The following is a 27,714-nucleotide window of genomic DNA, read 5'->3' as shown; positions in this document are numbered from 1 at the left end:
TCCTACTGTAAGCAGAGTCCCTGTAACTGTGATGCTCCGCTCGGCTCCCGGCTGCCTATCTGAATGCTGCGCGGGGGAGGGAGTACTGCCTCCGGGAAGCGACACAGCACGCATGCCTTTGAGCCGGGGTCTCCCCTGTGATCACCGCTTTACGAGTCACGACCTTGCGTTCCACCCGAGGACGACAAAGGTTGCATGAGGCGCGAAGTTAAGGATGCATGCAGGGGGTCAAGGGTGAGTCGGTACCAAGCGCCATTTGTCGTTTTGCTTTGGTGGAGTCAGGTCGGGTATGCATTACAGTGGGCACGCGGACAGCACGGCAACGAACATGATTCTCAAGCTCCCGTTCACGCTGCTACAGGTTCTCCTCCCGTTCCTGACTTTCGGTGCCAGTCAACCTACCAGCTTCATCGACGGCACTACACCTGCGGTGCGTCCTGTACAGCTCAAGGCCGATGCCCCACAGCTACCAGGCGACGGGCGAGTGGCTCCGGAAGTTCTTGGCTGCTCCTTCTTCACGAGCCAAGCCGCATCGTCATCGACAGGCTCAGCTGCACCGGATATAAGCCTTCGGCAACGCCCCACCCGCTTCAGTGGGCACGCGGACAGCACGGCAACGAACATGATTCTCAAGCTCCCGTTTACGCTGCTACAGGTGCGTAACTGTGTTTCTTCACATGCAAAAAAGAGCGACAATCGTTGCCTACTGCTGTTCCCGTGCCCACGGGTTTACTTCGGTATTGTGTCTGAGTGCCTCAACAATTGCCTTTTACTATTGATGTCTGGGGATGTTGAATTGAACCCCGGCCCCACTACGCGCGGTGATAAAACTGTCAAACCAGGAAATCCTCCGCCTGCGGGAGAATTTTCCGCGGCTAACACAGCTGAAGAAGTTTCAAGTAATGGCGAAATCTTGCGCATCCTTCGCGAATTACAGGCCCAGTCAGTTGCTGCCGCTACCAGCAATCAGGAATTGAAAAAGGGTATCGATGAAGTCCGCCAAGGTCAGCAAAAAATTGAACTTGTTCTAGAGAATTTAGGCTGCAGGCTTGCTGACGTTGAGCGTAAAGTCGAAACCATAGACACGTTTAAAGAAGAAATGGAATGTACTATCGATAAACTACAGAAACAAAATGAGCACTTACAAACACGCCTTGTTGAACTCGAGGATAGGAGCCGGCGAGATAACTTGCTACTCCACGGTATCCCAGGCGACCAAGAAACGTGGGCACAGACGGAAACGAAAGTGATAAACTTGTTATCCACATGTCTCGACGGCGAGATATCTGCAGCTGATGTTGAACGTGCGCACAGGATAGGAAAACAGCAACCGTCCAAGAACCGTCCCGTTATCGTTAAATTCAAAAGCTTTAAAACAAAAGAAAAAGTACTGCAAAATAAATCTAAACTTAAAGAAAGCGACGTTAGTGTAACTGAGGACTTCTCACCGGATACACGCCATGCCAGAAAGAAACTATCTGAATTTGCCAAATCCCAACCGCACACTTCTCCCTTCCAGATTAAATATAATAAGTTAATCATGAACAACAGATGTTACATGTACAGTTCCGTCACTGACAGGACATTTGAGTTAACACACGCTGGCTCCAAAGCCCCAGTCGCTGACCATTTGGAAAATACCCCATTTGGAAAATTTGGAAAATAATCTGAGCCAGTCACTCCTGTAGAAAAAACCGCGTTACCATCTAATTAACAATCACAGAGGGGCTGTGACTATAAGTCTTCCCAAGAACATGTATCCGTCTTATTCACTAACATAAGAAGTGTAGTCAAAAAGCGTACAGAACTGTCATCTGTTGTAGATTCATGCTCCGCTGATATTATTGTACTAACCGAAACATGGCTACATAGGAACATTCACGATTGTGAAATTCTTGGTTCACCTAAACAGTTCCAATTCTATCGATGCGACAGAGATGCGAGGCAAGGCGGTGGCGTCCTTGTAGCTGTTAGCAAACACCTGGAATCATTCGCTCTTAACATTGCAACCGACCTGGAAATTATATGGGTATCTGTCAAACTAACCCACCGGCAAGTCATACTAGGTGCTTGTTATCGCGCTCCTAATGCATCATCTACATTTATCTCCGATCTTCATGACGCCGTTAATTTCGTAACGACACGTTACCCGTTAGCACATGTGTTCTTACTCGGAGACTTTAATTTTCCTGGCATTGATTGGTCCTGCTCTTTTAATCCTATCAATTCAGATTCTTCTACTTGCCAAGAATTTAGAGATTTATGTTCGTGCTTTAACCTCACACAAATTGTCACTGAACCTACACGAATAACTGACACTACCGCAAGCGTACTAGATTTAATTCTCTGTTCTAGCCCCGAACTGTGTTCACAAATATCATACTTGCCAGGACTAAGCGATCATCGCATATTGAATTTTTCTATCACCATACCTAAGCAGAAGACACCTAGGAAGACTAAAACTTTGCGCAACTATCATCGTGCTGATCAACGGTGAGCTTGGCTGCTTTCTCACGGCGCTTTTAGAAGATTATGATTCGCGCCCCGTTGAAACTAACTGGTCATTGTTCAAGCATGAGATTAGTTCTCTCACTAACCGCTTTATACCAACCCGGATCATCTCGTATAATTCAAAAGCCCCTTGGTATAACACCTACATTAGGCGCCTATCTAATCGAAAAAAACGCTTGTACCGTCTAGCAAAAACAGTGCACAGTCAGTTTCGCTGGTCATTATATCGCTCTGCAAATGAAGCCTATATTTCAGCTGTTAAAAACGCTAAGAAATTGTTCCTTACTAAGACTTTACCCCATATGTTGTTAGAAAATCCTAGAAAATTTTGGAAAGTTATTAATCCTTCTGACACAACTAGGATTGTTCTAACAGACTCCAATGATGAAGTTGTTTCTGACAATGTATGTTCAACAGTGTTAAATAATGTATTCTCCAGTCACTTTACAAAAGACTTGACCACTGACTCGCCAGAATTCAGCACCCATAATTACTTACCAATGTATCCTGTTATAGTAAACCCGGAAGGAATCTCTAGAATTATTGACAACTTGAAATCATTTTCAGCCGCCGGCACTGACGCAATTAAAGGCCTACTTGACCGAAACTTTACTTCGGCTAATTTTGCACTCGATATAGTGTGCATGTTATGAACAATATTTATATTTAATATTAGGGCTGTGAAGCGTGTAGAATTTTAGTTAGAAGCGTTCAAAAACCTCTGTAGCAGACGACGCAGACCCCTAGCGGTGTGCTGGACAACTAACAAACCTGACCGGAAATGACGCACAATTGAGACACCGGCATCGCCGGCTCGCCAGTTTCAGGCGTTCTGAAGTGAGTGCGCGCCCCTTGTAAGCTCTTCTTCTGGCGCGTTTCTGGCTGTTTTCACCGCGAAGCTCGATGGTATCCGAGAAAAATAAACTGCTGGCATCATGTAGACGAAGTGCATGGCCGCTAAAGGGAATACGAGGAATGCGGAAAGCACCATGTATACCTCTCGGCCACTGCCCTTCACCCCCGATCTCGAAAGCTGGTGTCAGCTGTCTGGAGCTCAGATTTTAACGTAAATTCCCCTCTCTTCTTCAAAAAAGATAATGGTGGATGACAGACGCTTCTGCCTTGCGCTAACCCCTTTTGTGGGTTGGGCTTTGTCAATAGACCTGTCCCGGTCTACATCATGCATCAGAGCACCTACGTGTTTCTGGCCCAATCGGCAAAGCATGCCACGAACCGAAGGCTTCGAGGCGTCTCTAATCGGAAGAATAAAGAGGAGGGGGGAACCGCTTGTCACAAGCTAGCTAAGCCGGTCCAGAAGTTAAAGTGGACGGCTTTGCTCATCGAGCAACGCCCTTTTGACGGCACGTTGTTTACACCAGGCAGAAGTCTAAGGAGAGGTCTGCTTCGTCTGAAAAGGAATCAACATATGCACACCCGTTTATTGCAGGTACAGCTCTGCCCAATGCGCAATAATGCCGTCGTGCGCCGAATGTATCTGCTGCCTCGAAGATTTGCAGGCCGGGCTGAGAATCCTGGAAGGCCACACAAGCGTTACTGAAAACGTCCACTTTCTTACTGCCTCACGCCATTCACACTTGAGGTCGATTACAGGAAGCTATTCGAGGCGCGTCTCCAAGACCCCAGACAACTGAACGCATGTTATTTGAATGATAATCTTTTCAAAGAATTTTGATTGTATGTTCATTATTACTCAGTCGATAGAGACACACTGCCTACGGTAATTTGCGCGGTGGGCGTATGCGTACGGTCGACTGGGGTTCGGCAACCACGTCGTTCTGCCCAGCTGTGTGGTTTGAAAAGATTAGAAAAACCCCTCCGTCCCTGCAGTACACGGGCTTTAAGTGGTTCTAGGTAAATACTGCAATGAACGCAACGCATAAGTTTTTGTTCATTTGAATCGGCATGTATTTCGCAACGCGCAGTGGCTTGCCCAAACGAAGCGCGCAAAGATGAACCAGCCCACCATCGGCACCGCACTCATGCCACGGTCCTCGAAGAGAAAAATATATATTTATTTTGCAACACAAATTTTGCTTCTGGCATATTCTCTTGAGCTCTCATTTTACACATCCATCTGTTTTTATTGATTTAACTGGCGTTCACAGCACCTGTTCCAAATTTCTGTGCACAGGCAGGAATACCTTTCGACGGGGGAGAAAAATGAGAAGGAAAATGAGAAGGCAGGTCATTTTTTTTTATCAAGACAACAACCATATTGCACGCACAGCAGAGCGCACATGTGCTGTTGGCACTCGCGTGCCCGCTCAAAAAAGCCTCCATTATACAAGCCTCCATTATACAAAGCCTCCGCTATATCCGAACTTTGCACAAGCTGTAATCTAATACTGCCAGGCAAACAGCGCTCACTAGCATTGCGGCGCGATCATCTTCGCTGAGGTTGAGCAAGGAGTTTTCTAGTCTACTACAGCAAATAAAACACGTTTAAAACTTTTTCTAGGGCGTTTCATCCGTTTTAAGATGTGTGTTTTCACATATAACCAGTATTTATCGCACAAAGTGCTGACGCGCTACCGCTACCAGCGCTTTGCAATGAACAGACGCTCCGAACCCGTCCGGACTAGTCTCAAACATGCGTCATTTCCGGCGGGCTGCAATGGCGCCCGTTTTTCCAGTTTTGGTATTGAAAACTCCGATTTTTGCGTGCCTTTTTCACCGTAACTGCTTGAAACAGGAGCGTAATGTTTTGTGGGTAGCATAATACGGGGGTGTACTACGAAAAAACAACCTTTTTACGGTTTGAAAAATTTCGGTCAAGTAGGCCTTTAACGCAAAATTTTTAAAAAGCACTAAAATATATTCATCGATTATTCTGACTAAAATATTCCAGCAATCCTTAGATAATGGTACGATGCCGGAGGATTGGAAGACAGGGAAGGTGGTTCCAGCACATAAATCTGGAAATAAGCACTCGCCTCACAACTATCGCCCTATTTCAATCACTAGCATACCCTGTAAGATATTCGAACATGTTCTTTTTTCACAAATAGTAAATTTCTTAGAATCAAACTCATTTTTTCATCCTGCACAACATGGTTTTCGCCAAGTCATACTCATGCGAGACGCAACTTCTTTTATTTACTCATAGGTTACACACAATTCTTGATCATCGCTCTATCGCTGACTGCATCTTTTTAGACTTCGCCAAGGCATTTGATAAGGTGTGTCATCGACTTTTACTGCTAAAATTGCGCATGATTGGGCTCGATACTAACGTACTAAGGTGGCTAGAGTGTTTTCTAACCGGCCGTCAACAATTTGTAACTGCTAATAGCGTTAACTCGTGTCCACATCCCGTTCTTTCCGGCGTTCCCCAAGGAACCGTTCTCGGGCCTTTGCTTTTCTTAATCTTCATTAACAATCTACCTAACTGCGTTACCTCATCCATTCACCTATTTGCAGATGACTGTGTTCTTTATCGCGAAATAATAACCGAAGACGACATACAGGCAATTCAAGCTGATATTAACAACATTTCCTCTTGGTGCGAGACATGGAAAATGACGCTTAACGTAAAGAAATGTAAATCCATGCGCATATCTCGAACAACTTGCGACTTACCTACGTGTCACCTCAACAATATTGCTCTTGAATCTGTCACGACATATAAATATCTGGGCATTCATATCACTTCTAACCTCAGCTGGAAAACTCATGTCGATTTCATCATTCGCAAAGCTAATCGCATGCTAGGGTACTTAAAACGCAACTTTCATGCAGCGCCTACTGACACTAAGCTTCTATTCTATAAAACACTTGTTAGTTCACAACTCGAGTATGGATCGTCAATTTGGGACCCAGGTATTAAAATCTTGATTAACCAGATCGAAATGATCCAAAACAATGCAGCTCGCTTCATCTTTTCTAACTATAATCGCACATCCAGCATATCTACTATGAAATCTAACCTAAACCTCTTATCACTGGCATCCCGGCGTAATCTTGCACGGCAATCTATGTCTCATAAGATCTTTCACCATAATATTCTGCATGATCAATTATTGATTCCACCTTCATATGTATCATCACGTTTAGACCACATTCACAAAGTTGGCACATTTATATGCAATACCAAAACATTTTCCGATTCATTCCTTCCCCGCACATCAGTAGACTGGAATCGCCTTCCCTCCTCTGTTGCAAGGATCACCCAACCTTCATTATTTCAGTCAGCCATACGCAATATGTAGCTACTAACAAGTTTTGTACTGTATAACAGATCACGTTCCTAGTTTCTTTCATTTGTATTTTTGCTGTTTTTTGTGTACTGACATGTGATATTACAATTAGAAACTGTCTCTTAGGTTGTAATCATTCATCCTGTTGTATGCCCGCACACTTAACACTGTTCCAGTTATATTCCAGACATTCCCGTTATTTGTTACTTATATTATGAAATGTTTGCTGTGTTCGTATATATCGTTGTAATAACCCACTCCTCTCTGTAGTGTTCCCACCCTGAGGGTATCAATAAATATAAATAAATAAAAATAAAATGGCAAATGAAATCGAGGTCATGCATTGCCATTGAGAAAACCGGAAAAACGTGCACCAGACGTCTCGGCCGCATACGGATACGGGAATGGGACAGGGTTTTTGATAGTTTACCAGAGGAAACTACGGGAACGGTAAACTTCGGCGAAAGCTTAGTAACGGCGCGCGGGTGTTCAGTGAATGCACGGACGATTAGCTGTTTGAGTTGTTGAACGGTAAAGAAGCACAGGTCACGCAGTTAGCAAGCGTGCTCTTCCTGAAGAGGCTGTAACAAAACTCTGGTCTAACAAAGTTCACGTCGCCAAAGGTAAACAAGATTTTAAATCAATGCGGGCTTGCTTTTTCTTTTCGCGGGAAAATTTTGTCGTCGCCATCTTGAATTTAGGTGCCGTTCCGCGATAGCGCCCCCCTCCACTTTACCGGTAATTTCGATTTGAACTGGGAGGCGAGGAGGGGGGGGGGGCGCTTGCTTGGAATTTTATGTATTCACATGCAGGAAAGAAAATGGAGAGAGGGACCGGCAATTCTATATCTGCGTTGCAGAGAGCATGTCGGAAGTCGTGCGATTTTTCACAAGCAGCACTGGGATTTTTTGGCTCATAGACATGGCAACGGAGCCTAGAGCAAGTTCGACAGAGAGCTTTGCCATCGCAGCTGTTGTCCCGAACTGCTTGCTGGATGCTCCGGCTTTGCTAGAGAGTGGAGACGCTAGTCGCGTTCGGCTTCGTGATTGGCTTCCTAATTGATGGAGCCCTCACTTCGGGCTTCAGAAAAGGCCACGTAAGGATCTCTGTTGTTCCTTTACTCCATGCGTAGTCATGAAAATGCGAGCAAATTGGCCCCTACTGAGAGCCTGCGGCGCGTTTTAATGACCAGGACGAGGTCTCAGCTCCCGCATAGGGTCGACTTCAGCGTTACCAGAGAAAGAAGAACGGGAACCGTTTCAAGAGAGTTCGACTTCAGGAGTTCAGCCGAGTGGCTGTTCTTTAATAGCGCCATGGTGCGAACGCCGCGAATGCGATCCCTTGTTCTCTGATGTCACCACCAAAATGCGCAATTGTCGGTAGCTTTTGTGAGGCGTTTGGACCGAGGTGGAGCGGCCATTCATTTTTTATTCAAGAACCGCAGAACGACGACACACTTCCCCCTTTTTTCTCACTTCTTACAGCCCACTCCGGTGAAGGCAGTGGTGGCAACAGAGTTCGCAGCAGGCCACCACTGTGGACGCTGCGCAGCCGGCCAGCAGAGCGCCAAAGGCCACGGCAAAGCGCAGCAGCGTGAAGGCGGCCACGGTGCGGCTTCCACCGCCTTGAGGCGGCGCCGTGGCGTCCCGAGACAGCCCGCGCAGTCGGCGCAAGCGCTGGGAGGCGCTCACGTTGTGGGCATCGGTGAGGCGCTCGTGCCAGAGCGTGTGGCCCGCTTCGAAGACGCGTGACGTCAGTCGGCGCATGTGCTCGGCGTACGGCCAACCCACGGAGACCACCGGCGCCCCGAAGAAGGTCACCAGGGAGTCCCTGCGGCGAAGAGAGCACTGTGATGCGGGTGCAGATGCGTAGAGGGCGATCTTTAGCACTGCTTTCACCGCGCTCGGAGGCCAATAGACACACTGGTAAGCTAACCGCGTCTTTGTTAATTTTGAAGCACAATAAACAAAATAAACAACATCCCCAGGACAGCGCAGAAAGCCTATGCGCCCTAATTTACCCACCCCTCTCTGCACATTGGTCACTACTACCCGCCGCGATGGCTCACTGGTTATGGTGCTCGGATATTCAGCCGGAGTACCCGTGGTAGGGCCCGGCCGCGGCGTTCGTTTTGATGGAGGCGAAACGCAAAAGTCCCTCGTTTGCTTTGCAATGTTAGCGCTTGTTAAAGTTTCCAATGTAGTTAACTGACTCCAAAACTTCGATTCTAAATTTTGCTCGAGGCCGAGTCCATGTCCCTGCCTGCATTTGGCATACTGGGCTCGCCCGATGCACCCCCACCCCGCTAAGTCGAGCTGATATGGGTGCCTGCGCACTCCGAGAATCCGGAAACGAGGCCACCAACCTTTTAGCCCGAGGTTTTTTAAGCCGGGCTCAGGTGGCCTCGGATCGGGGATTCACGGAGGAGCGCATGCACTCATTCAGCGAGCTGACGCAGGCACACAGAGCCTCACGCCAGCTCTACTCTCCGCCCTACCCCTCCCTAGATAACAAACAGGCAACAGTCTGGCGTAGACTGCAGACACACGTTCTCCATTCGCCCCTTACCCTATCCCACTATCATCCCCTCTTCTCCACTCCTGCTTGCGCCATATGCCCAGAACTACAGTGTTCTAGAAGGCTTTGTAGTGGAAAGAGCGAAGCGGGTTTCTATGGGAGGCGCTGAAGCAAAAAATTAGGCATGGTTTAGCTGTGGCTAAGCCTGGTCAGTTGCGTTAACTGCGATGCTTTTTCAGTCGTGCAGCGAGTTCTGCTTTCTCTCGAGCGCGTCGTCTCTTTCTGGCTTGGTCCTGTCGCCGTTGCTTCTCTTTGGCGCTCCCCATAACGACAAGATTCCACCGAGGCGAAGTGCGTATATACCCCCGCGAAGGTATTTCTCACTCGACGCATTGACAAGTGATTCCTGCAGAGTCGCTTGTGGTCTCACCTGGATACGTCGATGCGGCGGCGGAAGGGCACCCTCTTCCGCCAGCGGAGAAGCTTGAGCGCAGCGCGGTAGTCGATGTACACGTGCGAACCGCGCTCCACCTTGGCCAGGCATCCGAGTTGGTCCAGCGCCACGCTGTCCGTCCGGTTTCGGAGCGCCAATCGGCGCAGCTCGTAGAGCACGCCCACCTCGCTACCCTGGATCCAGGCAGAGCGAGAAGGAGACGCGTTCCACTGGCAACACCTTCGTTATATCCTCTTTACACGGGCAGTTTAACTATAGTTAACGTTAACTGCAGTTATAGGTCTTAACAATGGTTAGCGCAAACCATAGTTACCTGCGCCATTGTTGTCGCATCAGGCCAGCTGACACGCCTCAGGGAGGACGATTCCTGCGACATCGCTGCTGCACCAGCCATCCCTTCCGTGGGCGTCGCCATTTTGTATGTTTATCGCAAACGGTACTTAGCCAGCTTGGTTACGTTAACTGCAGTTAGTGGCGTAACTATAGTTTGGCTTGTCGTGTGAGCACGGCTAACTATAGTTACGGAGAACCATAGTTACATTAACTATGGTTAAGGGCGCCCGTGTAAATACAGTATTTGACAGGTGCGAGAGGTCACAAAGAGACCCCCCGCCATTCATCGCAGGCAACCCATCTTCCCACCCAGGAGCTCGCTTTGAGGGACAGGGATGTGACTGTTGCCGCGGTAGCGCACGTGGCTGATCTCCGCTCGAAACCCTTTCCGCAAAGCACCCCAACTTGGACGGCAGGTTAGGTACGCAGGCCATTTAAGTTGAACTTAGTCCTCTTAGACGCAGTTCCGAATGCATTAAGGTTAGTAGCTTTTGTCGCATTCGCATTGCAAATAATGACAAAGGTCAGTAGAAGCGCGGGAAGAGTTCGTACTCAAAACGCGTCGCCGGACGATGGCCAGAGGATCACGAGGACTGTCGGTCATACGAGAGCATTTAGCCTGAAGTATCTCGACCTCACCTCAAACGCAAATGAATTTTGGTGACCTCACTCAACACAAACCTTATCGTTTGAGGTCGAGGTCTCCCCAAGCGCCCTCAACTTATTTTTTCAGGCGTCGGTACCTCACTCAACGTCACCTCAACCTTATTTTATGAGCTATGATAGGGTGCTCTCGTAAAAAAAATACAAAAAAGAATTTTGAATAAATAATTTATTTACTCAAAGCTAAAATTAAAAATACATACTTCGAGAACCCCGCGAACGAAACAAGCCAAAGTGATGTTGACACCGTAATAATGACTAGTTGCGGTATTTAGAGTGTACTCGTATGCATTAATTAAGTAGCGTTCATTGACTATCAGTGCGCATGCAACAGACAAAAACTGGTGGGGACACTTAAGCTCCGCCTTAATGGTATGACGCGACAGCGTAGTGGGTTAATGCGAATATATGCAGAATTGATCATTTTTCTGCATTACATGAGGTTCCATAGCGCACAACAAGGAAGGGACATAACGCGAGTGCTACACTTCCTGTAAGGGATCGGCAGTGTACGCGGGGTCATCGGAACGCGGCTGGGGGCGTTCAAAGCGAAGCGTCTCCTATTTGGAACGCGGCCGCTCGCGAACGCGCCGGCAAGTATACGGGTGCCCCCCCACCCGCGGTACCGATTCGCACACGTGCTGGCACGGATGTGTATTTGTGTTTGTTTTATTTTTATTTTGTGGTGGAAGGAATGTTCTCTGCACGTACTGGCACGACCGTGCGTTTGTGTTTGTGGAAAGGGCGTTTTGCTCTACGGAAGCTGGAGGGCTGGCCATGCTCTCGGTAAACCAATCATGTGAGGAGTGTAACATGATTGGTTGCTACGAAATGTGGGCCGGGCCTTTAGGTCTTTAAAACCGGACCCCGGAGCCGGAAGCGGGGTTCTGCGCTAAGGTGAGATGCTACGCATCTTCGGCAACGCCGAGTAGGGGCCTCCCCTAGTATTAGCCAGATCCACCTTTTTGTTGTTTGGTTTATCCTTTTTGCTGCTTAATGTGTCTAGTGCCTTAACTTGTATCTATTGTAAATACTGTACATAAAATTTGAAGTGTTCGCTTTACCCCTGCGTCTCAACTGAACACAAGACCTTCTCTGACGGGCACCCCTGGTGCGAAGAGCTTGTCTTCCAGTTGGAACAAACCGTCTCTGGCGGGGCACCGCTGGTGCAATAAGGAAGACGAAAGAACCTGTGAAAATTTACTGGCGCAGTCGACGAGGATCCTGCGGCCATCGGAAGACGGCGCAGGAAGAAGACAAGGCAGGGAGAAAGGTGACGACAAGGCGACAGGTCAGCGTTCGTGAACGGACCTGCAGAGACACGGCGGCAAGGACCACGGCAGTAGTCCAGCGACGCGGGACTGCGTCCGGTCAAGGAAGCAGCGCGTCGGGAACTCGACGATCACCGGCGGCGGACCAGCGGCGTGCGACAGCTCATCGCAGCGTCCGGGGAAAGTGGCGGTGGACCCCGACGCCAAGGAGCTGGCAATGCAGATCGACGCATCGAAACCGTGAGTTTCCTTGGTCGCATTGTTCACGTCCCTGTGTTCGAGCCGATAGGACATCTGAGGGGTACGGAAGGCGGTATGGAGAGCTATCCAAGCCTGCCCTCACTTGATGTGAGGTACCAAGTGGAATTAGCGAAGGCGCGCTTAGCGTACTTTCAGGCTGAACTTGCGAAAGTGAATGGAGGAAGGGCGCCGCTGTGCGAGGAGAAACCTCAGGATGTTAAGTGCGTCTTGGAGGAATTAGAAGCAAAGCGCCAGCAGCTAGCGCTGGAGCTCGCTGAGCTCAAGGAGTCTAAGAGAGCTGGTGAACTAGCGAGGGACAACTACTCCGAGTCGCGAGAGGAGAGGCCACCTGTGCTGGAAGGTAAAGCGTTATGCTTGTCAAGCACAGGTCAAGAAAACAGCCGGGCAAAAGTACAAAGTGAGCCAGATTTCTGCGAAGCTAGAATCGCAGTTGAAAGTATCGTGACGGAACGCAGCGTCGCGGTATTAGAGGCGGTGAACGCGCACTCCGAGGATCCGGCCGCCCAGGTTAGCTCTACCCCAAATGACACCAGGGACGCGGACGCGAGTTCAGGATTGTTGGAAATCACTCTAATTCCAAAAACTCGGTCTCAAGCGAGCTGCGAAAAAGAGCATTTCGTTCAGCAGGGGGCGGTCGGTGAGGACAGACGTCAGATCGGCGAGCGAGTGAAAGAAGGAAGTCTGGCGTTGCCGCAACCGCACACTGTGTCGGTCATAGGGCATGAAGGGCCTCGTAGCCTTATTGATAGCAATAGCCTTTCATCCGAGGCAGAGAGCGGAGGTGGGCCTGCTGGGCCGACCGGGCAGAGCGCCGCGCAGTTGTCGAACGCACCCGGTGTGTGTCCTGCCAGGTCGTTTGAGGACCCGGAAATGAGTGGCGACTTGCCGCAAGGCAAGCTCGGGTCAAGTGACCGCGAGGGACCTCATGGAGCCTCGGAGTTAGACAATGCCACGAAGCCGGCAAATGCCTATCCAGCAGAGAACGGCCACGTCACTGTTTGCCCGAGCAGGAACGGGGCAAATGGCTCTAAGCGAGGCGAAGTGCCAGGACGCAGGTGCGCAGCTTTCATGTTGAAAGTCGGTTCGTGGAACATTACGTTCCGTGCTGCAGGTCGCCAAATCAAGTGTAGCGAGACCGGCTGCATTGGTATGGTTAGACGGGGGAAGAGCTATGCTCCTTACGCAGCACGCGGTTCGTACCAGCGCGCCAGAGAGAGCGGGCCCTCAGGTGCGTCGTGTAGTCAGGGGTTTGGACCCATCAAGGACCGGGACGTTTTTGATCCTGGAGGGTACCAGCTTTTGAGCTCTCGCCCCGTTGTGGCACCAGCCTAATGAGTGAGTTACTGTTTAGGCGTTCTTAGTGTTGAGACGCGTGGTGGCTCGAACGCACACAGGGACGCTCGGTGCGACTAAGGAGGCTCACGTGGCCACTTACGGACGTCGTGCGAGTGCTACTTAACGCTCCACTTGCGAGCGTCTGTGTATGTGTGTGTGCTCGTTCGCGAGCAGGACGCGGGTGTGCATGCAAGTGAACTGAGTAGCCTGTCAACTTGGACTCCGTTTTACGGCGCACAGCAAGCGTGCCACTGTGCGTATTTAAGTGTGCATTTTGCGTAATGTTGTGTTGGTGCCCGTGTGCATTTTTTGTTTTTGGTTTTGTTGGTGCAACTGGTCGCAGCGCGACAGCTTGGACTTCGGTCAATGCGCTGGATTTAAAGGTGTGAAACGCGCATTTGAATGTGTACGTTTTGTTTATGTTATGTCACCCGAAGGGTGGTTTCGTGTCAGACACCGATCCCTTTTGTTTGTAATTCTAAAAGTGCCACTTGGGCCCTTTGTATAATCTTGGGAAGGGCGTGTAAGGGATCGGCAGTGTACGCGGGGTCATCGGAACGCGGCTGGGGGCGTTCAAAGCGAAGCGTCTCCTATTTGGAACGCGGCCGCTCGCGAACGCGCCGGCAAGTATACGGGTGCCCCCCACCCGCGGTACCGATTCGCACACGTGCTGGCACGGATGTGTATTTGTGTTTGTTTTATTTTTATTTTGTGGTGGAGGGAATGTTCTCTGCACGTACTGGCACGACCGTGCGTTTGTGTTTGTGGAAAGGGCGTTTTGCTCTACGGAAGCTGGAGGGCTGGCCATGCTCTCGGTAAACCAATCATGTGAGGAGTGTAACATGATTGGTTGCTACGAAATGTGGGCCGTGCCTTTAGGTCTTTAAAACCGGACCCCGGAGCCGGAAGCGGGGTTCTGCGCTAAGGTGAGATGCTACGCATCTTCGGCAACGCCGAGTAGGGGCCTCCCCTAGTATTAGCCAGATCCACCTTTTTGTTGTTTGGTTTGTCCTTTTTGCTGCTTAATGTGTCTAGTGCCTTAACTTGTATCTATTGTAAATACTGTACATAAAATTTGAAGTGTTCGCCTTACCCCTGCGTCTCAACTGAACACAAGACCGTCTCTGACGGGCACCCCTGGTGCGAAGAGCTTGTCTTCCAGTTGGAACAAACCGTCTCTGGCGGGGCACCGCTGGTGCAATAAGGAAGACGAAAGAACCTGTGAAACTTCACTCTTCCTCTTAACAATTTTTATTTGGCGCTTACAGGCTTATAAAGTAACAGTTAGGGTACGTGGATAGAAGCATACCAACTATTAGCGACAAACAGAAATCGCTCAGTGGAAGTTTAGCGCTCGTGTCGTGTCCCTTCCTTGTTGTGCGCTATCGAACCTCATGCCAATTAGGCACTAGCCCGAACCCTAACCCTTTTCTACATTACATTCATACATCCCTGGGAGTCCTCATGCCCCTTCTTGCGCAGTGGTGCAGCGGTTAAGCGATGCACCACTGCCCCGGGGAGTGCAGGTGATGCCACCGGTGGGCCTTGTGCGATCCAGGCTGCTCTTCCCTAGCAACCTATCGCGATGAGTCAGTGATACAACTGCCATCTTCCACGGTGGTTAGTTTGCTCACTGCCCGGTGGGCTGGTTCTGATTCCGTCTCAAGGCCACGTGACCTAGGCGGCCCACCGGCCTCTTAAGTTGCTTCCGAGGGACATTTCAGTGATTTTGCTGTCACTAAAGGCCGTCAGTAAGGGGGCAGTCGCCCCGCAAGCTTCGCTCCGAAGCAGCTTTTTCGCGGCTGCTCCTTTCCTTGTAAAAGAGGAAATATAAACTATTATTATTATTATTATTATTATTATTATTATTATTATTATTATTATTATTAAGAAACGCCAAAGCATGAGGACGTCTAACTCCTCAGAACTAGCAGAGCTAACGAAGTTAATAAATAAGCGCAAGGTAGCCGACATAAGAAAGTTTAGCTTGGAGAAAATCGAGAATGCTCTAAAGAACGGAGGTAGCCTAAAATCAGTGAGGAGAAAACTGGGCATAGGTAGAAACCAGATGTATGTGCTAAAAGACAAACAGGGCAATGTCATCAGCAATATGGATAAGATAGTCGAATTAGTCGAAGAGTTCTACACAAATCTATACAGTAGTGAATGTAATCATCAAGTTACTGAGGGAGGCAGTCGCGAACAGCAATGTGACATCCCGCCAGTAACGAAGGAGGAAGTAAAGAAAGCCTTAGGAGCAATGCAAAGAGGGAAGGCAGCTGGCGAGGATCAGGTAACAGTAGATTTGTTAAAGGACGGAGGAGAGATTGTGCTACAAAAACTAGCCACCCTGTATACGCAATGCCTTGTGACCTCGAGATTACCAGAAGCTTGGAAGAACGCTAACATTATCTTAATTCATAAGAAAGGAGACGTCAAGGACTTGAAGAATTAGAGACCAATCAGCTTATTGTCCGTTGCCTACAAGATATTTACTAAGGTAATCGCTAATAGAGTCAGGACAACCTTGGACTTTAGTCACCCAAATGATCAGGCAGGCTATCGTAAAGGATACTCGACAATAGACCACATTCACACTATCAAGCAGGTGATAGAGAAATGCGCAGAATATAACCAACCCCTATATATAACCTTCATTGATTACGAGAAAGCATTTGACTCAGTGGAAACCTCAGCTGTCATGCAGGCATTGTGGAATCAGGGTATGGAAGAGTGTTATGTGAAAATAATGGAAGATATTTATAACGATTGCACACTGAATGTAATGCAACTTAACTGTTCCTTTTGTAAAGAAGAAGATGGGCAGCTACTATAGTTCTCCATAAAGTAAGCAATAAAATTCCAATACGGGAAGGTGTCAGGCAGGGAGACAAGGTCTCGCCAATGCTCTTCACTGCCTGCTTACAGGAGGTATTCCGGGGACTGGAATGGGAACAGTTGGGGATAAGAGTTAATGGAGAATACCTGAGTAATTTGCGATTCGCTGATGACATTGCCTTGCTAAGCCACTCAGGACAAGAACTGCAAAGCATGATCAATCAGTTAGACAGGCAGAGCAGAACGGTGGGGCTAAGAATAAACATGCAGAAAACCAAAGTAATGTTCAACAGCCTAGCAAGGGAACAGCAGTTCGCAATTGGTAGCGAGGTGCTGGAAGTAGTAAGAGATTACGTCTACTTAGGGCAGGTAGTGACCGCAGATCTGTATCATGAGAGGGAAATAACTAGAAGAATAAGAATGGGGTGGAGCGCATATGGCAGGTTCTCTCAGATCATGAATTGTAGCTTACCAATATCCCTGAAGAGAAGAGCATACAACAGCTGTATCCTACCGGTACTCACCTATGGAGCAGAAATGTGGAGGCTAACAAAGAGGATTCCGCTTAAGTTAAGAACAACGCAGCGAGCTATGGAAAGGAAAATGATTGGTGTAACGTTAAGAGATCGGAAGAGGGCGGAGTGGGTAATGGAACAAACGCGGGTTAATGACATCTTAGTTTAAATCAAGAGGAAGAAATGGGCTTGGGCAGGGCATGCAATGCGAAGGCAAGATAACCGCTGGTCCTTAAGGGTAACGGAGTGGATTCCAAGAGAAAGCAAACGTAGCAGGGGACGGCAGAAAGCTAGGTGGGCGGATGAGATAAAAGAAGTTTCCGGGGATATAGTGGCCGCAGCTGGTAAAGGACAGGGTTAAGTGGGGAGACATGGGAGAGGCCTTTACCCTGCAGTGGATGTAGTCAGGCTGATGATGATGATGGTGATTATTATTATTGTTATTATTATTCCGGAATTTCTGCGACGGAATTTCTGCGACGCAAACTGCTTAATGCTGTCGCATTAAAATTGTTATTCTAGAGTCAGAGCTCGGAGTGTTTATTTTTGACCTGCACGGGGAAGAGCTACCGTCTTCCTCGGTTGCTCCAGGACATCAGCGACTCGTGGAGCTGGACCGCTGTCCTAATCCCTTGTGGGCAGAGGTGTCGCGTCCGTGGCGACCGCCAGTACACAGCCGGGTGAGTATGTAACTGCGTTTTTTCCTCTGTAAACATATCAAGCATATCGGTTTTTAATGTTGTCACGCTGTTCGTGACAAAGCAGAGTGGTGATTGGGGCTAGTTGGTACATGTCTACAATGAACGGTGGAAGAATAACGCAAAAAGGGCAACACAAGCGCGGTCTTCTACCAACAGAAAACGGTTTATTTGCTTGAGCAATATATAACATCCAGTAAAGAGACAAAACATTCGCCGCAGTCAGATAGTTGGATATAGATACCTAAGCGGTGCTTAAGAGCAACTCTCCAGCAGCGTGATGAAAGGTGTGCGTTGCTATCTTGTAATTCACTGCAAAAAATGCGCATGCTCTAAGCCCAAGCTGCGTCAGGTGAAACTGTTGAGAAGAGACACAGAGAGAACATCCAGGGAAAGCTGCGAGGCCTGCATCGTCCACACGGGCGCAGAGACTTGCGTCAGCCCACCTTCCATCAAGGTGCTGAAGAAAGAGTTGCTCTGTCTTAATGCTTAGGTATACACATCTTATTGTTTTATTGCGCCGAATGTTTTTTCTCTATGACCACGTGATGTTTTGTTGCGAAAACAACACTACTGGAGCCCGGCTCGGCTTGTCGCGTATGCTCGTGGCGGTGCAGCTACCAAACGACCTTGAGTCGCCGTTGCCTAGCATGCGCTTCAGCTGCGCTCCAACAGATGGCGCCGCGCCGCTGCCGCCTGTCGCCTACACACCCAGAGGGCACCACCCTCGCACAGGGGCTGGGTTTCACAGCTCATGGCAGCGTCGTGCAGGCAAAGGAGCCGGCACGAGCTAAACCAAACGCTTAACCACAAGCTAACACCACAAGCGTATTGGCGAAAACGGCACGTACGATCTTGTGCCGTTGCCTAGGAACCCGAGTTACTACCCGGGCTTACACGAGTTACTCGGGTAAGCTCGGGTAAGTTCGGACGAGCGTCGTGCCATTTGCGCGAGAGGTTGCTCGGGAAGAGCAACAATGGTCGCAAAATCCCGACGGGTGGCTGTGATAGAAACAGCCACCGGCCAGTGCAGTGGCGCATCGCTTAACCGCTGCGCCACTGCGCTGGTAGAGGTATATGAGGACTCTCCGCCATCTATACATGGGCATTAACCCACTAAAAATATCATGTCACACCCCTAAGGATGCGTTTAAGTGCCCCCTCCAATTGAAGAATGAACTCCTGCTTTCGCAGGTCTACTCGGTTTATCTACGTTAAGCCCCTATCAATTTTTTATTTCCTGGATGGTATAGTATATTGCCCAAGAAAATAAACCATTTCTGTTGGTAGTAGTCAGCGTTTCCGTTTCAGCATTTTTTCGTTGCGCTGCCGCCGTTCAGTGTAACAACATTGTCCTTGAATCGAAGTAGGAGATGCAGCTTCGGAGCATGTTCTAAAGGAGCGAAGCGCCCGGGGATCACCGACAACCCACGCCTAAAGGCCCAATGAAGGTCCGCTTGCAAGACAGATCTGAGCGGTTGCGAATAATCGACAAGCGACGCTGATGGCCTCCTCCCCTAATTGGCAGCCGGACCACCTAGAAGTCTGGCAGTGGAACTGTCGCTCCCTAAAGAGGAAAAGTAGCTCCCTGCAGATGTTTATAACTCAACCCATACCCCGCGACGTCACTGACGAGCATCTTCGTGATCCATCGGGCCCTCTTGCTCTCTAGCCACGCCGCCTGTAGGAATACGGCTACACCATCTCGTATAAGTCTTGTTGACGATACGCCGACACCGACTGCCTCTCCCTGTCACCACTTGCGGCGCCACGATGTGATGCTGATGATGTCAAGCACTAGATCACTTCTATATCACCGGAGTTTACTTATGCTCGCACCTTCCACAGCGAGCAGCACAAGGTCCGCCGCCTCGAGGAATTCCTTAACGCTGCGCAGGACACTACCGGTGCCAGCACTTATTGTCTTCGTGACGGTTTATTACACAAAAAGACCTACTCGGCGACCGGTCTTCGCTTTTCCTCGGTCTCCTCGAGAGTCTCCGCTCCTTCGTTTCGCGCATTGAACTTGAACTTGAACTTGAGATTTATTTACCAGAAAGGCTGGTGGGTCACCTGGGCTAAAAGCTGTAATCAAACAGCTTGACGAGGCCCAGGCAACCCTTACACGGCAGCATAGACGACACCAATAAATAATAACAACACTAATAATCATGATGAAAAAAAAGTTAACATGAAATATTAATCTTTACAAAAAATAAGAAACACTTACAAGTAGGTCAGTAGGAAAAGTGTGCAAAAACACTGCATTTTTTTGATACAGATTGGCACAAATCACATGAATAGTGAGAAGGCATCTTCGTGAGCAAATGGAAGGAAACTATGAACGAATAACTAGAAAATACTGTAGCGAAAACTGCGTTGCAAATTGGAAAAAAGCTGTAGAAGTTGAACAGGTGTTAAACATTTGATGTGTTGATATTTGTTTAATATGGACGGATGATTGTGACGTAAAGACTGGAGCTTGTAGTCGGTGCGGAAAAAGGGTACGAGCCATGCGTCTTTACTGCGTGTGTTCAGGATGTTAGTGTGATGCTGCAATGGACCAGTAATTGCTAAAAGTGACCGAAAACCGACAGGTGAAAAGTAATGTGAGCGTAAGAGTCTGTACTCATACATATAGTTTACATGAAGAAGTTTGTACTGCTGAAAAAAAATATAGGGTGGAAGATAGATAATCTAGACAAAATATATGACGAATAGCCTTTTTTTGTAGCACGAGAATTTTGTTTAGGTTCTGTTTAGTTGTTGTTAGCCACACCAAGCTGCAATAATTAATTTGTGAGGCAAACAAAGCGTAATATATTTGAAGTTTTATTTTTACCGGAAGAATTGCGCGTGTACGTGATATTGCCCCAGTTGCAGAGCAAAGCTTCTTACATATTCTCTCAACGTGTAAATCCCATGTTAAATATGGGGAGAATGTAACGCCAAGAATCTTGTGGTGCTCAACCACTTCAATATCCTGTCCATTAAATTTAATTGGCTGATCTAAAACAAATGCTTTATTTCGAGCCCGGAAAAGCATGACCTTAGTTTTTTTAGGATTGATTTTAAGCTGATTTGGTTGTGACCAATGACCAATTCTCTCAAGCAAATGATTACATCTATGATGATTATTATCCATGATGACCCTACTGCTGGACACCTGGGAACTGCGAGGACACTCCACCACACTCAGGAGCCTTTCTGTATGCGGTTTTGAAAAGTAAGCCCTTACAAAAAAGTTTTAGACAGTCTCTAGAGTGTCTATAGACTTCTGTCTATAAAGTCTGTAGACTGTCCATAGAGAAATCTTAGAGAACAGTCTATAGGCAATGCAAATGCCATAGACAGTCTATAGACAATGTATAGATTTATGGCCATACACTTTTAGTCAACGTTTTTCTATAGGCAGTCTGTAGACTACGAATAGACAAAAAGCCATATCTATAGGAAGTCAATAGAGTCAATAAGAAGTCTATAGACTGTCTATGGACCATTTTTATAAGGGCGTAGCAAATTTTTCCCAGTGTCAGAGTCAAAAATGTCTCACTGCTGCTGCTCTGGCGCTTCCAAAAAACTTTTTGAGAAAGTCGGAATCGACCTATTGGGCTCTTTTCCCAAATCGCACATGGGAACCACTGGATCATCGTCTGCGTACATTACTTCACACGTCATTGTGAGACGGCCACCCTTCTCGCGGCTACAGCGTGGCACGTGTCTCTTTTCATACTGCATTATATCATCATGTGACATGGACCCGCACGAGTGGCGATAAGTGACAGAGGCCGCCAGCTCACCGCCGACGTCATCGAGGAATTCCTCTGTTTGTGCGCATCTCATTTCCGACATTCGACACCTTACCATCCTCAAACAAACGGGTCGACGGAGCGCCCAACAGAACACTTACCAATACGCTTTCGATGTACGTCGTTTCGAGTTACAAGAACTGGGACTCTGTGTTATCGTTCATCACATAAGCTTTCAACACTGCCAGCCATGAAACAATAGGCTGCACGCCACTCCTCCTCCTTTATGCGCGTTCCCCTCGCCAGCCTCTCGACACCATCCTCCCTTTCTTAATAGATGTCGATCCGTGCTTAGTGGAAACTTTCTGTCTGGCCGAAGAGGATTGCCGGCTTGCCCGCCTGTGGGCTCGGACTTCCCAAGAGCTCGCAAAAATTAGCTACGACGGCCACCATCGCCATATCACCTGCCTTCCTGGCGAATTCGTCTGGCTTTGGCGACCAATAAGAAAATCGGGTTGGACAGAAAATGCTGGCACACTCTATAGGTCCTTATGCAACCGTGCACCAACTCAGTGGCCAGAACTATCGCACTGCGCGCCTTACCGCCAGTGGTCGACGTTCCCCAACAACTGAAGTCACGCACTTTGCTCGGTTGAAGCCCTGCCATTCTCGTGACAATGCCTGGCTCGCCCTGAGGGCTTCGCCTATCGAAGGGAAAGTGTTACAGACATGAAGACGACGACTCCTGGAGCTGGGAAGAAGACGAGGACATAGAAGCGCATGCTGGTTTTGGTAGGCTAGCGGTCTTCCTGCTAGCGGCTGCCTGTATGTGTGTGCCTGTGTATCTAATTGTAACTTTTAGGACGCTAAAATATGAATGCAATAACGGCTGTCGCTGAATGTCAGGTTACACAGCGGCAACTGTCTGGTTAGTTTTTGCAGAATAAATTTTGCAGTTCCTTTTTCGTTTCTGGAATAAAGGGACTGCTTGTGACTAATACTAGAGGTTCATCGGTACTATCCAGCGTTCTCGATGCATGGACTTAACTTTTCTTCCTTGATACGACAGTGCTTTAATGGTGCTTATACGCTGCCGCTGCGAGGCATAACATATACGCCGTTTTTGTCAAAGTTGCCCGGACTGCTCTGACCGCTTCTCGTGCTGTCAGTTGAAGGTTGAAGGCTTATTTCCGCAACTAGGTGTTGCGAGGACAGCCAGGGAAAAAGCTGTATAGACAGCTTGAGAGGTCCTGACTTCCTCTTAAAGTGCAGCATTGACGGCGGCGGAGTACGACATCAAACAAAATGTAAGGAGAAAAAACTCGTATGTGCGGTACACAGAATGAGACATGTACAGTTTTTGTCAAAAGTAACCAGGCTGCATGGTTTGCTTCTAGCTCGTACAGTGGAGCCCTTACAGCTTCCCTGAAGCTAAAATGGTCGTTAAAGGTAAGGACTCGGGGTCTTCTTACCTTCAAACACGTTTTGATGTTTAGGAAAGCCACAAGGGCTCCACTATAGAACCTAGAAGCAAACCATGCAGCCTGGTTACTTTTGACAAAGACGGTACGTTCAGTACGCAGTACATTGTACAGTGTGCAGTACAGTTCAATTATCCTTCAGATGAGGAGAGCGATGGGACAGGTTCGCATCCCTCCGGTAATCCTCGCAGCGGACTCAATCTGGCGACGGCAGCGTCGCTCTCCCGCTAACCATGGCAGCCCAGCTACTTTTGATGGAGATACCACGTGCGCGTGCGTGTGGGCTCTGACTGGGCCACTCACGTGGTCTCCGCGGGCGTTGTGCTGCAGGACGTACTCGGCTGACCCTGTCTTGTTGACAAGGCACGGCCGCACGGCTCCACCCACGAGAGCGGCGTGTAGCCGCTCGGCGCTGTCCAGTGGCTCCGGGGCCGGCGGGGCACGCAGTGTGATGATAAGCTTAGAGCGCAAGCCCGTCAGCAGCGCCACGGCCGACAGCAGCCACACGGAGATTAGGAGCCGCGCCGCGCACAGGCAGCTCCTGCACGCCGGTGGGCAGAACATGGAGGGAGGAACATGGTCGAACTGTGAGGGGGAGAGCTGTGCAAAAATCCTCTTATGCCATATTCGAGGCCCTTGCTAAACTATTAAGCACACAAGTTAAGGGAAAAGAGGTGCTCGTTTGGCATACATGAGACGGGAGCCAACAGCCAACAGCATTTTTACAGCTTCAAACTAAGAAGGCACCTTCTCTTTTATACTGGGCAATATAGAGTTGTTGCCTTGTTGACCAAACGTTTAGGGGAATCCCCCAAGGTGGAGTAGATTTGTAATAAGGGAGTAATTACTCATTGGCATCCACCCAAGCGCAGCCATACGGCTACAGAGGGAGGCAATGCAGCTTTCTCAGAAACTTCGTAGTTAAAGAAAAATTCGTCCTGGTTGCCGCCCCGGTTAGCTCAGTTGGTAGAGCGACTGCTCCAGTGAAGCTGCGGTCCCGGGTTCGAACCCCGGAGCAGGACGAATTTTTCTTTAACTACGAAGTTTCTGAGAAACCTGTTTAGCTTTCCTCTGTAGCCGTATGGCTGCGCTCGGGTGGACGTCAATGAGTAATTACTCCCTTATTACAGTTGTTGCCTTGGTGACATCCTATATAAAAGGTTTCTACGAGTCTGCCGTGATGATTTTCTTTATTTTGTTTTCTCCGTGTTAAAGAATTTTTCAGCTTCACCGTCACACTAAATTACTCTTTCGTGTATATTCTACAGAAGACCCTGACCAAATTCCTCGTCCTCCTGGCTTCTGGCGGGCATAGAAGCGCCCGCGGTCAAGACCCACTAGACTTTCTGAACTCGGACCAGTCAAGCTCGCATCATTTGACCATGACGGAGCAACCATTCCAACAGCACCCCGATGGATTGGAGCACAGTGGTAGACGCTGACAACCACGACAATGGAGGATGTCGAGAGTAAGTGAAATGTCCATGGCGACGCAGCTAACTGACCGAGAAGGATTTCTGATGCCTTTATTTAGGTTTATTCCAATATCGTTCTTGTTCGGTTTGACCGTCTAGTTCAGTCGAGATGCCCGTAGGTGCAACCTAATCTTTTAATATGTCTTGCTGTGGCCCCGTGGTGCTTCTCATGAATTGCAGAGGTGGCTTTAATTTCCTTGCTGTCGATTTAACTCAATGAACATGCGGGCTAAAATGGTCAGCTAAAAACATGAGTTCTCAGTTCCGATACCGATGAGCTTCGTAGCAGCAGCAGCGTAAGAATGTTATGAGCGAATACAAAAAGATCGTGTACCCACAGGACGGCAAGCATACCTACCTTTTCCTGAGGTCTGGTCGCCGCTCTCTCGACTTCGCTCTCCCGGGAACCGCCCGGCGACGATGACAGCGACCAACTTCCGGTGAAAACTGCGGCGTGCGCTGGTGTGCGGTGGCGACCAGGTCGTCGCGCCAGTCGAGCGGCTGGCCGAAGCACAGCGCCACAAGGCTTGCCGCCAACGAGAGGGACTCCGCCGCCAGCGCCGCACTTCGCCTCAAGACCTCGCCTCGGTGTACAGGAACCGCATCTCTCTGCTCGAAGCAGAACAAAGCCTAGTGAGCGTCGGTAGGCGGCACGCAGCACTTAGCTTGATCGCTGAACATTGCTTCTTGAGGTTGTAATGTAATATGTAATACCCCCTTATGTAATATGTAATACCTGTATGTAATACCCCCCAACTGGGGGTCTTTAAGGTAATAAAGTGAAGTATATAAAGAATACATTACTGGAAACCAGCCGCCCCGGTGGCTCAGCGGGTATAGTGCTCGGCTGCTGACCCGAAAGGCGTGAGCTCGATTCCAGCAGCAGCGGTCGCATTTCGATAGTTACCCGCGTACTGTACAATGCCAGTGCGCGGTAATGAACCCCAGGTGGTCGAAATTATCCGGAGCCCTCCACTACGGCGTCCCTTATACCTGTAGTAGCTATGACACATTAAACCCCATAAAACCAAACAATTGGAAACTGGCCTTCACACAAGAAAAAGGAGCGTGGCGCAACAGGTCAATGAATTGCGTCGCTCATCTTTCCTTTCTTGCCATCCAGAATTCATCAAAGGCGAAATAAATTCTGTCATCTTGATGATGCTACGATTAAAGCCAATGCATTCCAGTGGAGGCAAAAGAAAATACTGCTACACCCAAGCAGACGTTGTGGCACGGGGCAGGCACAAGCCGGACATTATTTTTCGTGTTGTTAAGATCAAAGACACAGCGACATAAAGATATAGCGTATTGGTAAGAATCAGTTCGCATTAGAGTGCGGTTTTGCAGCTGAATAAAGGAGAGTGGTCACCATGCACTTTTTGGCTAGGCCCCATCCCCCCTCTACATCCTTGCATAGCCTTAGTAACCTTGTCACCTTATGAGAATAATTCTGTTTTGTTATTCAACCTTAGATGTTTTCTCGGTAAGAAATAGGTTCTCGCCTATTGATGTTCTCGCGGCAGAAAAAGGCGCACTTATTGACGATAAAAATTGCATCTAAAAACTTTCGCGGCGCTCGATCAAAATTCGTGACGTGCACACCCAAAAAGCCTCCGTGATCACCGTTTTGAGGTCAAGGCAGTGTAGGCTTGGCTGTGAGATCCGCGATGTAAAAACGTTAAAATATGCTTTTTGAGTTCGAAGTGCGCTTTTTTAGCATTGCTGTGTATTTGGTTAGTGCATCAGAACACAGCTACGACGTACGTACTAGCTGGCAGGCGAGTTCACTACTGTTGATTGGTTTGCTTTATTGGGGTTTAACGTCCCAAAGCGACTCAGGCTATGAGGGATGCTATAGTGAAGGTCTCTGGAAATTTCGACCACCTGGGGCGACCAAACTGGAAATTTTGGAACTCCAAAAACTGATACGGATATTACGTAATGCGGGTTACAAGCCTCTGATTAAATAAATAACCTAACATTAATAACTAGAAACGTTAGCTATTGAATATTAGTTAATCAGCCGGCTAGTTAGCACGTCTTAAATGCATTCTCATGCAATATACAGCTGACAATGCTAGGTGGAAAAAAGCGCGCTTCTAATTTAAAAAGCCCATGTTTAAAAATTGGTGACAGTCCTAGGAGAAACACCCAGTATAGAGCATTGACGTAGTGCTAAAAAAGCATTTCATTTAATCGAAACATTAACAGTCATGTGTACATTGCTGAATCAGGGCGTGGAAGGGACACATGTAAATATGCTAGAAAATATCCATCAGGACTGCACATCCACCATAGTAATTCGTAGGAAAAGCGATGAAATAGCACTCGAGCACGGCCAAGCAAAGTCCTAATTTGTCCGCCGCTATTTAGTCTGTCTTTACAACAGATATCAATAAGGTTTGATACTTGGAGTTGCCGGGGATAAGAAAATATACCTTGGTGAACAATACCTAGGTGAACAATACCTTAGTGATGCGTTATTTGCTGATCACGTTGCTTTACTATGTAACTCGTGTGAGGAACTGCGGCGCGATATTGAAAACCTGCTAAGAGCTGTATAGTTGGGGGCTTAAAACTGATATGAATACAACTAATGTTTAACAACATTGAATGGAAATGGCAGTTTTCGATATGCAGCTTGGTTTTAGCGGTGGTCAAAAAGGATACCTCTATACGCGGAAACAATGGCGGTCGGCCACTAGAGCGAAATAGCGAGGTCAGTATGAACGGCATGGAGTACAACTGGTAGGTACTTTCATGTCACGAATGGCAACTTGCCAAAATCTTTCCAGGTGAAAATATCCGATTGTTGTCTCTCTCCTCTACTTGCCTCAGGGTGAAAACTTGGAGGCCAACGAAGAGGCTAGAAACAAAATCGCAGACAGCGCAACGAACTATGGAAAGTAAAATGGTGGGGATACACAACGCAGGATGAGAGCAAAGTGGGCCAGACGTGAGTTAATGATTTCCCTCTTGAAATTAAGAAGAAAGTATGGGCATAAACAAAATTCAGGGGGCACTTTGGCTCTGTAAAGTGCTGCAAGGCGAAAGCGTTTCCTGGCGCACTGTTTGTTTTAGAGCGCAGCTCTTTGGCGTCCGTTCCTGGGTTTCGCGTCGTCGTCGGCGTCGGCGTCGGCGTCGGCCTCGTAACCAGCTCCGCCCCCAATGTCACGCTTTTCAATTGGTCGAAATGCTCGTGACGTCACAGTGCGCGAATTTCAAATGGGGCCAATTGTACTTTGGCTAGTAACCATGCAACCAATCAAAGGGATCGTATAGTGATGCTGCAACTAAGTTGGACTGAGTTTAGTTAATTGCTCAATTAATCAATTACCCTAATTAATATAGAGGAGAATGAAGAGGTCAGAAGAAAAGAAAAGAAAGACGCGC

The 27,714-nt window shown here is 48.3% G+C and overlaps 1 protein-coding gene across 1 annotated transcript; it reads left to right on the top strand.

Annotated features, from left to right (window-relative positions):
• Positions 1 to 28: 28 nt before the first annotated feature.
• On the top strand, positions 29 to 26,846 carry LOC149367917 (uncharacterized). The gene is made up of 4 exons (XM_089567432.1): positions 29 to 655; positions 8,213 to 8,653; positions 24,112 to 24,312; positions 24,659 to 26,846. The coding sequence occupies exons 1-2, from the start codon at positions 290 to 292 to the stop codon at positions 8,477 to 8,479; spliced, it is 633 nt and encodes a 210-aa protein (XP_089423558.1). The 5' UTR covers positions 29 to 289; the 3' UTR covers positions 8,480 to 8,653; positions 24,112 to 24,312; positions 24,659 to 26,846.
• Positions 26,847 to 27,714: the final 868 nt, after the last annotated feature.

Source organism: Amblyomma mixtum, chromosome 1 (genome assembly GCF_055824585.1).
Source record: "Amblyomma mixtum isolate Tamu chromosome 1, ASM5582458v1, whole genome shotgun sequence".
NCBI lineage: Eukaryota > Metazoa > Arthropoda > Arachnida > Ixodida > Ixodidae > Amblyomma > Amblyomma mixtum.
Note: the sequence above shows the minus strand (reverse complement) of the source record. Positions and strands in the feature narration are given on the sequence as shown.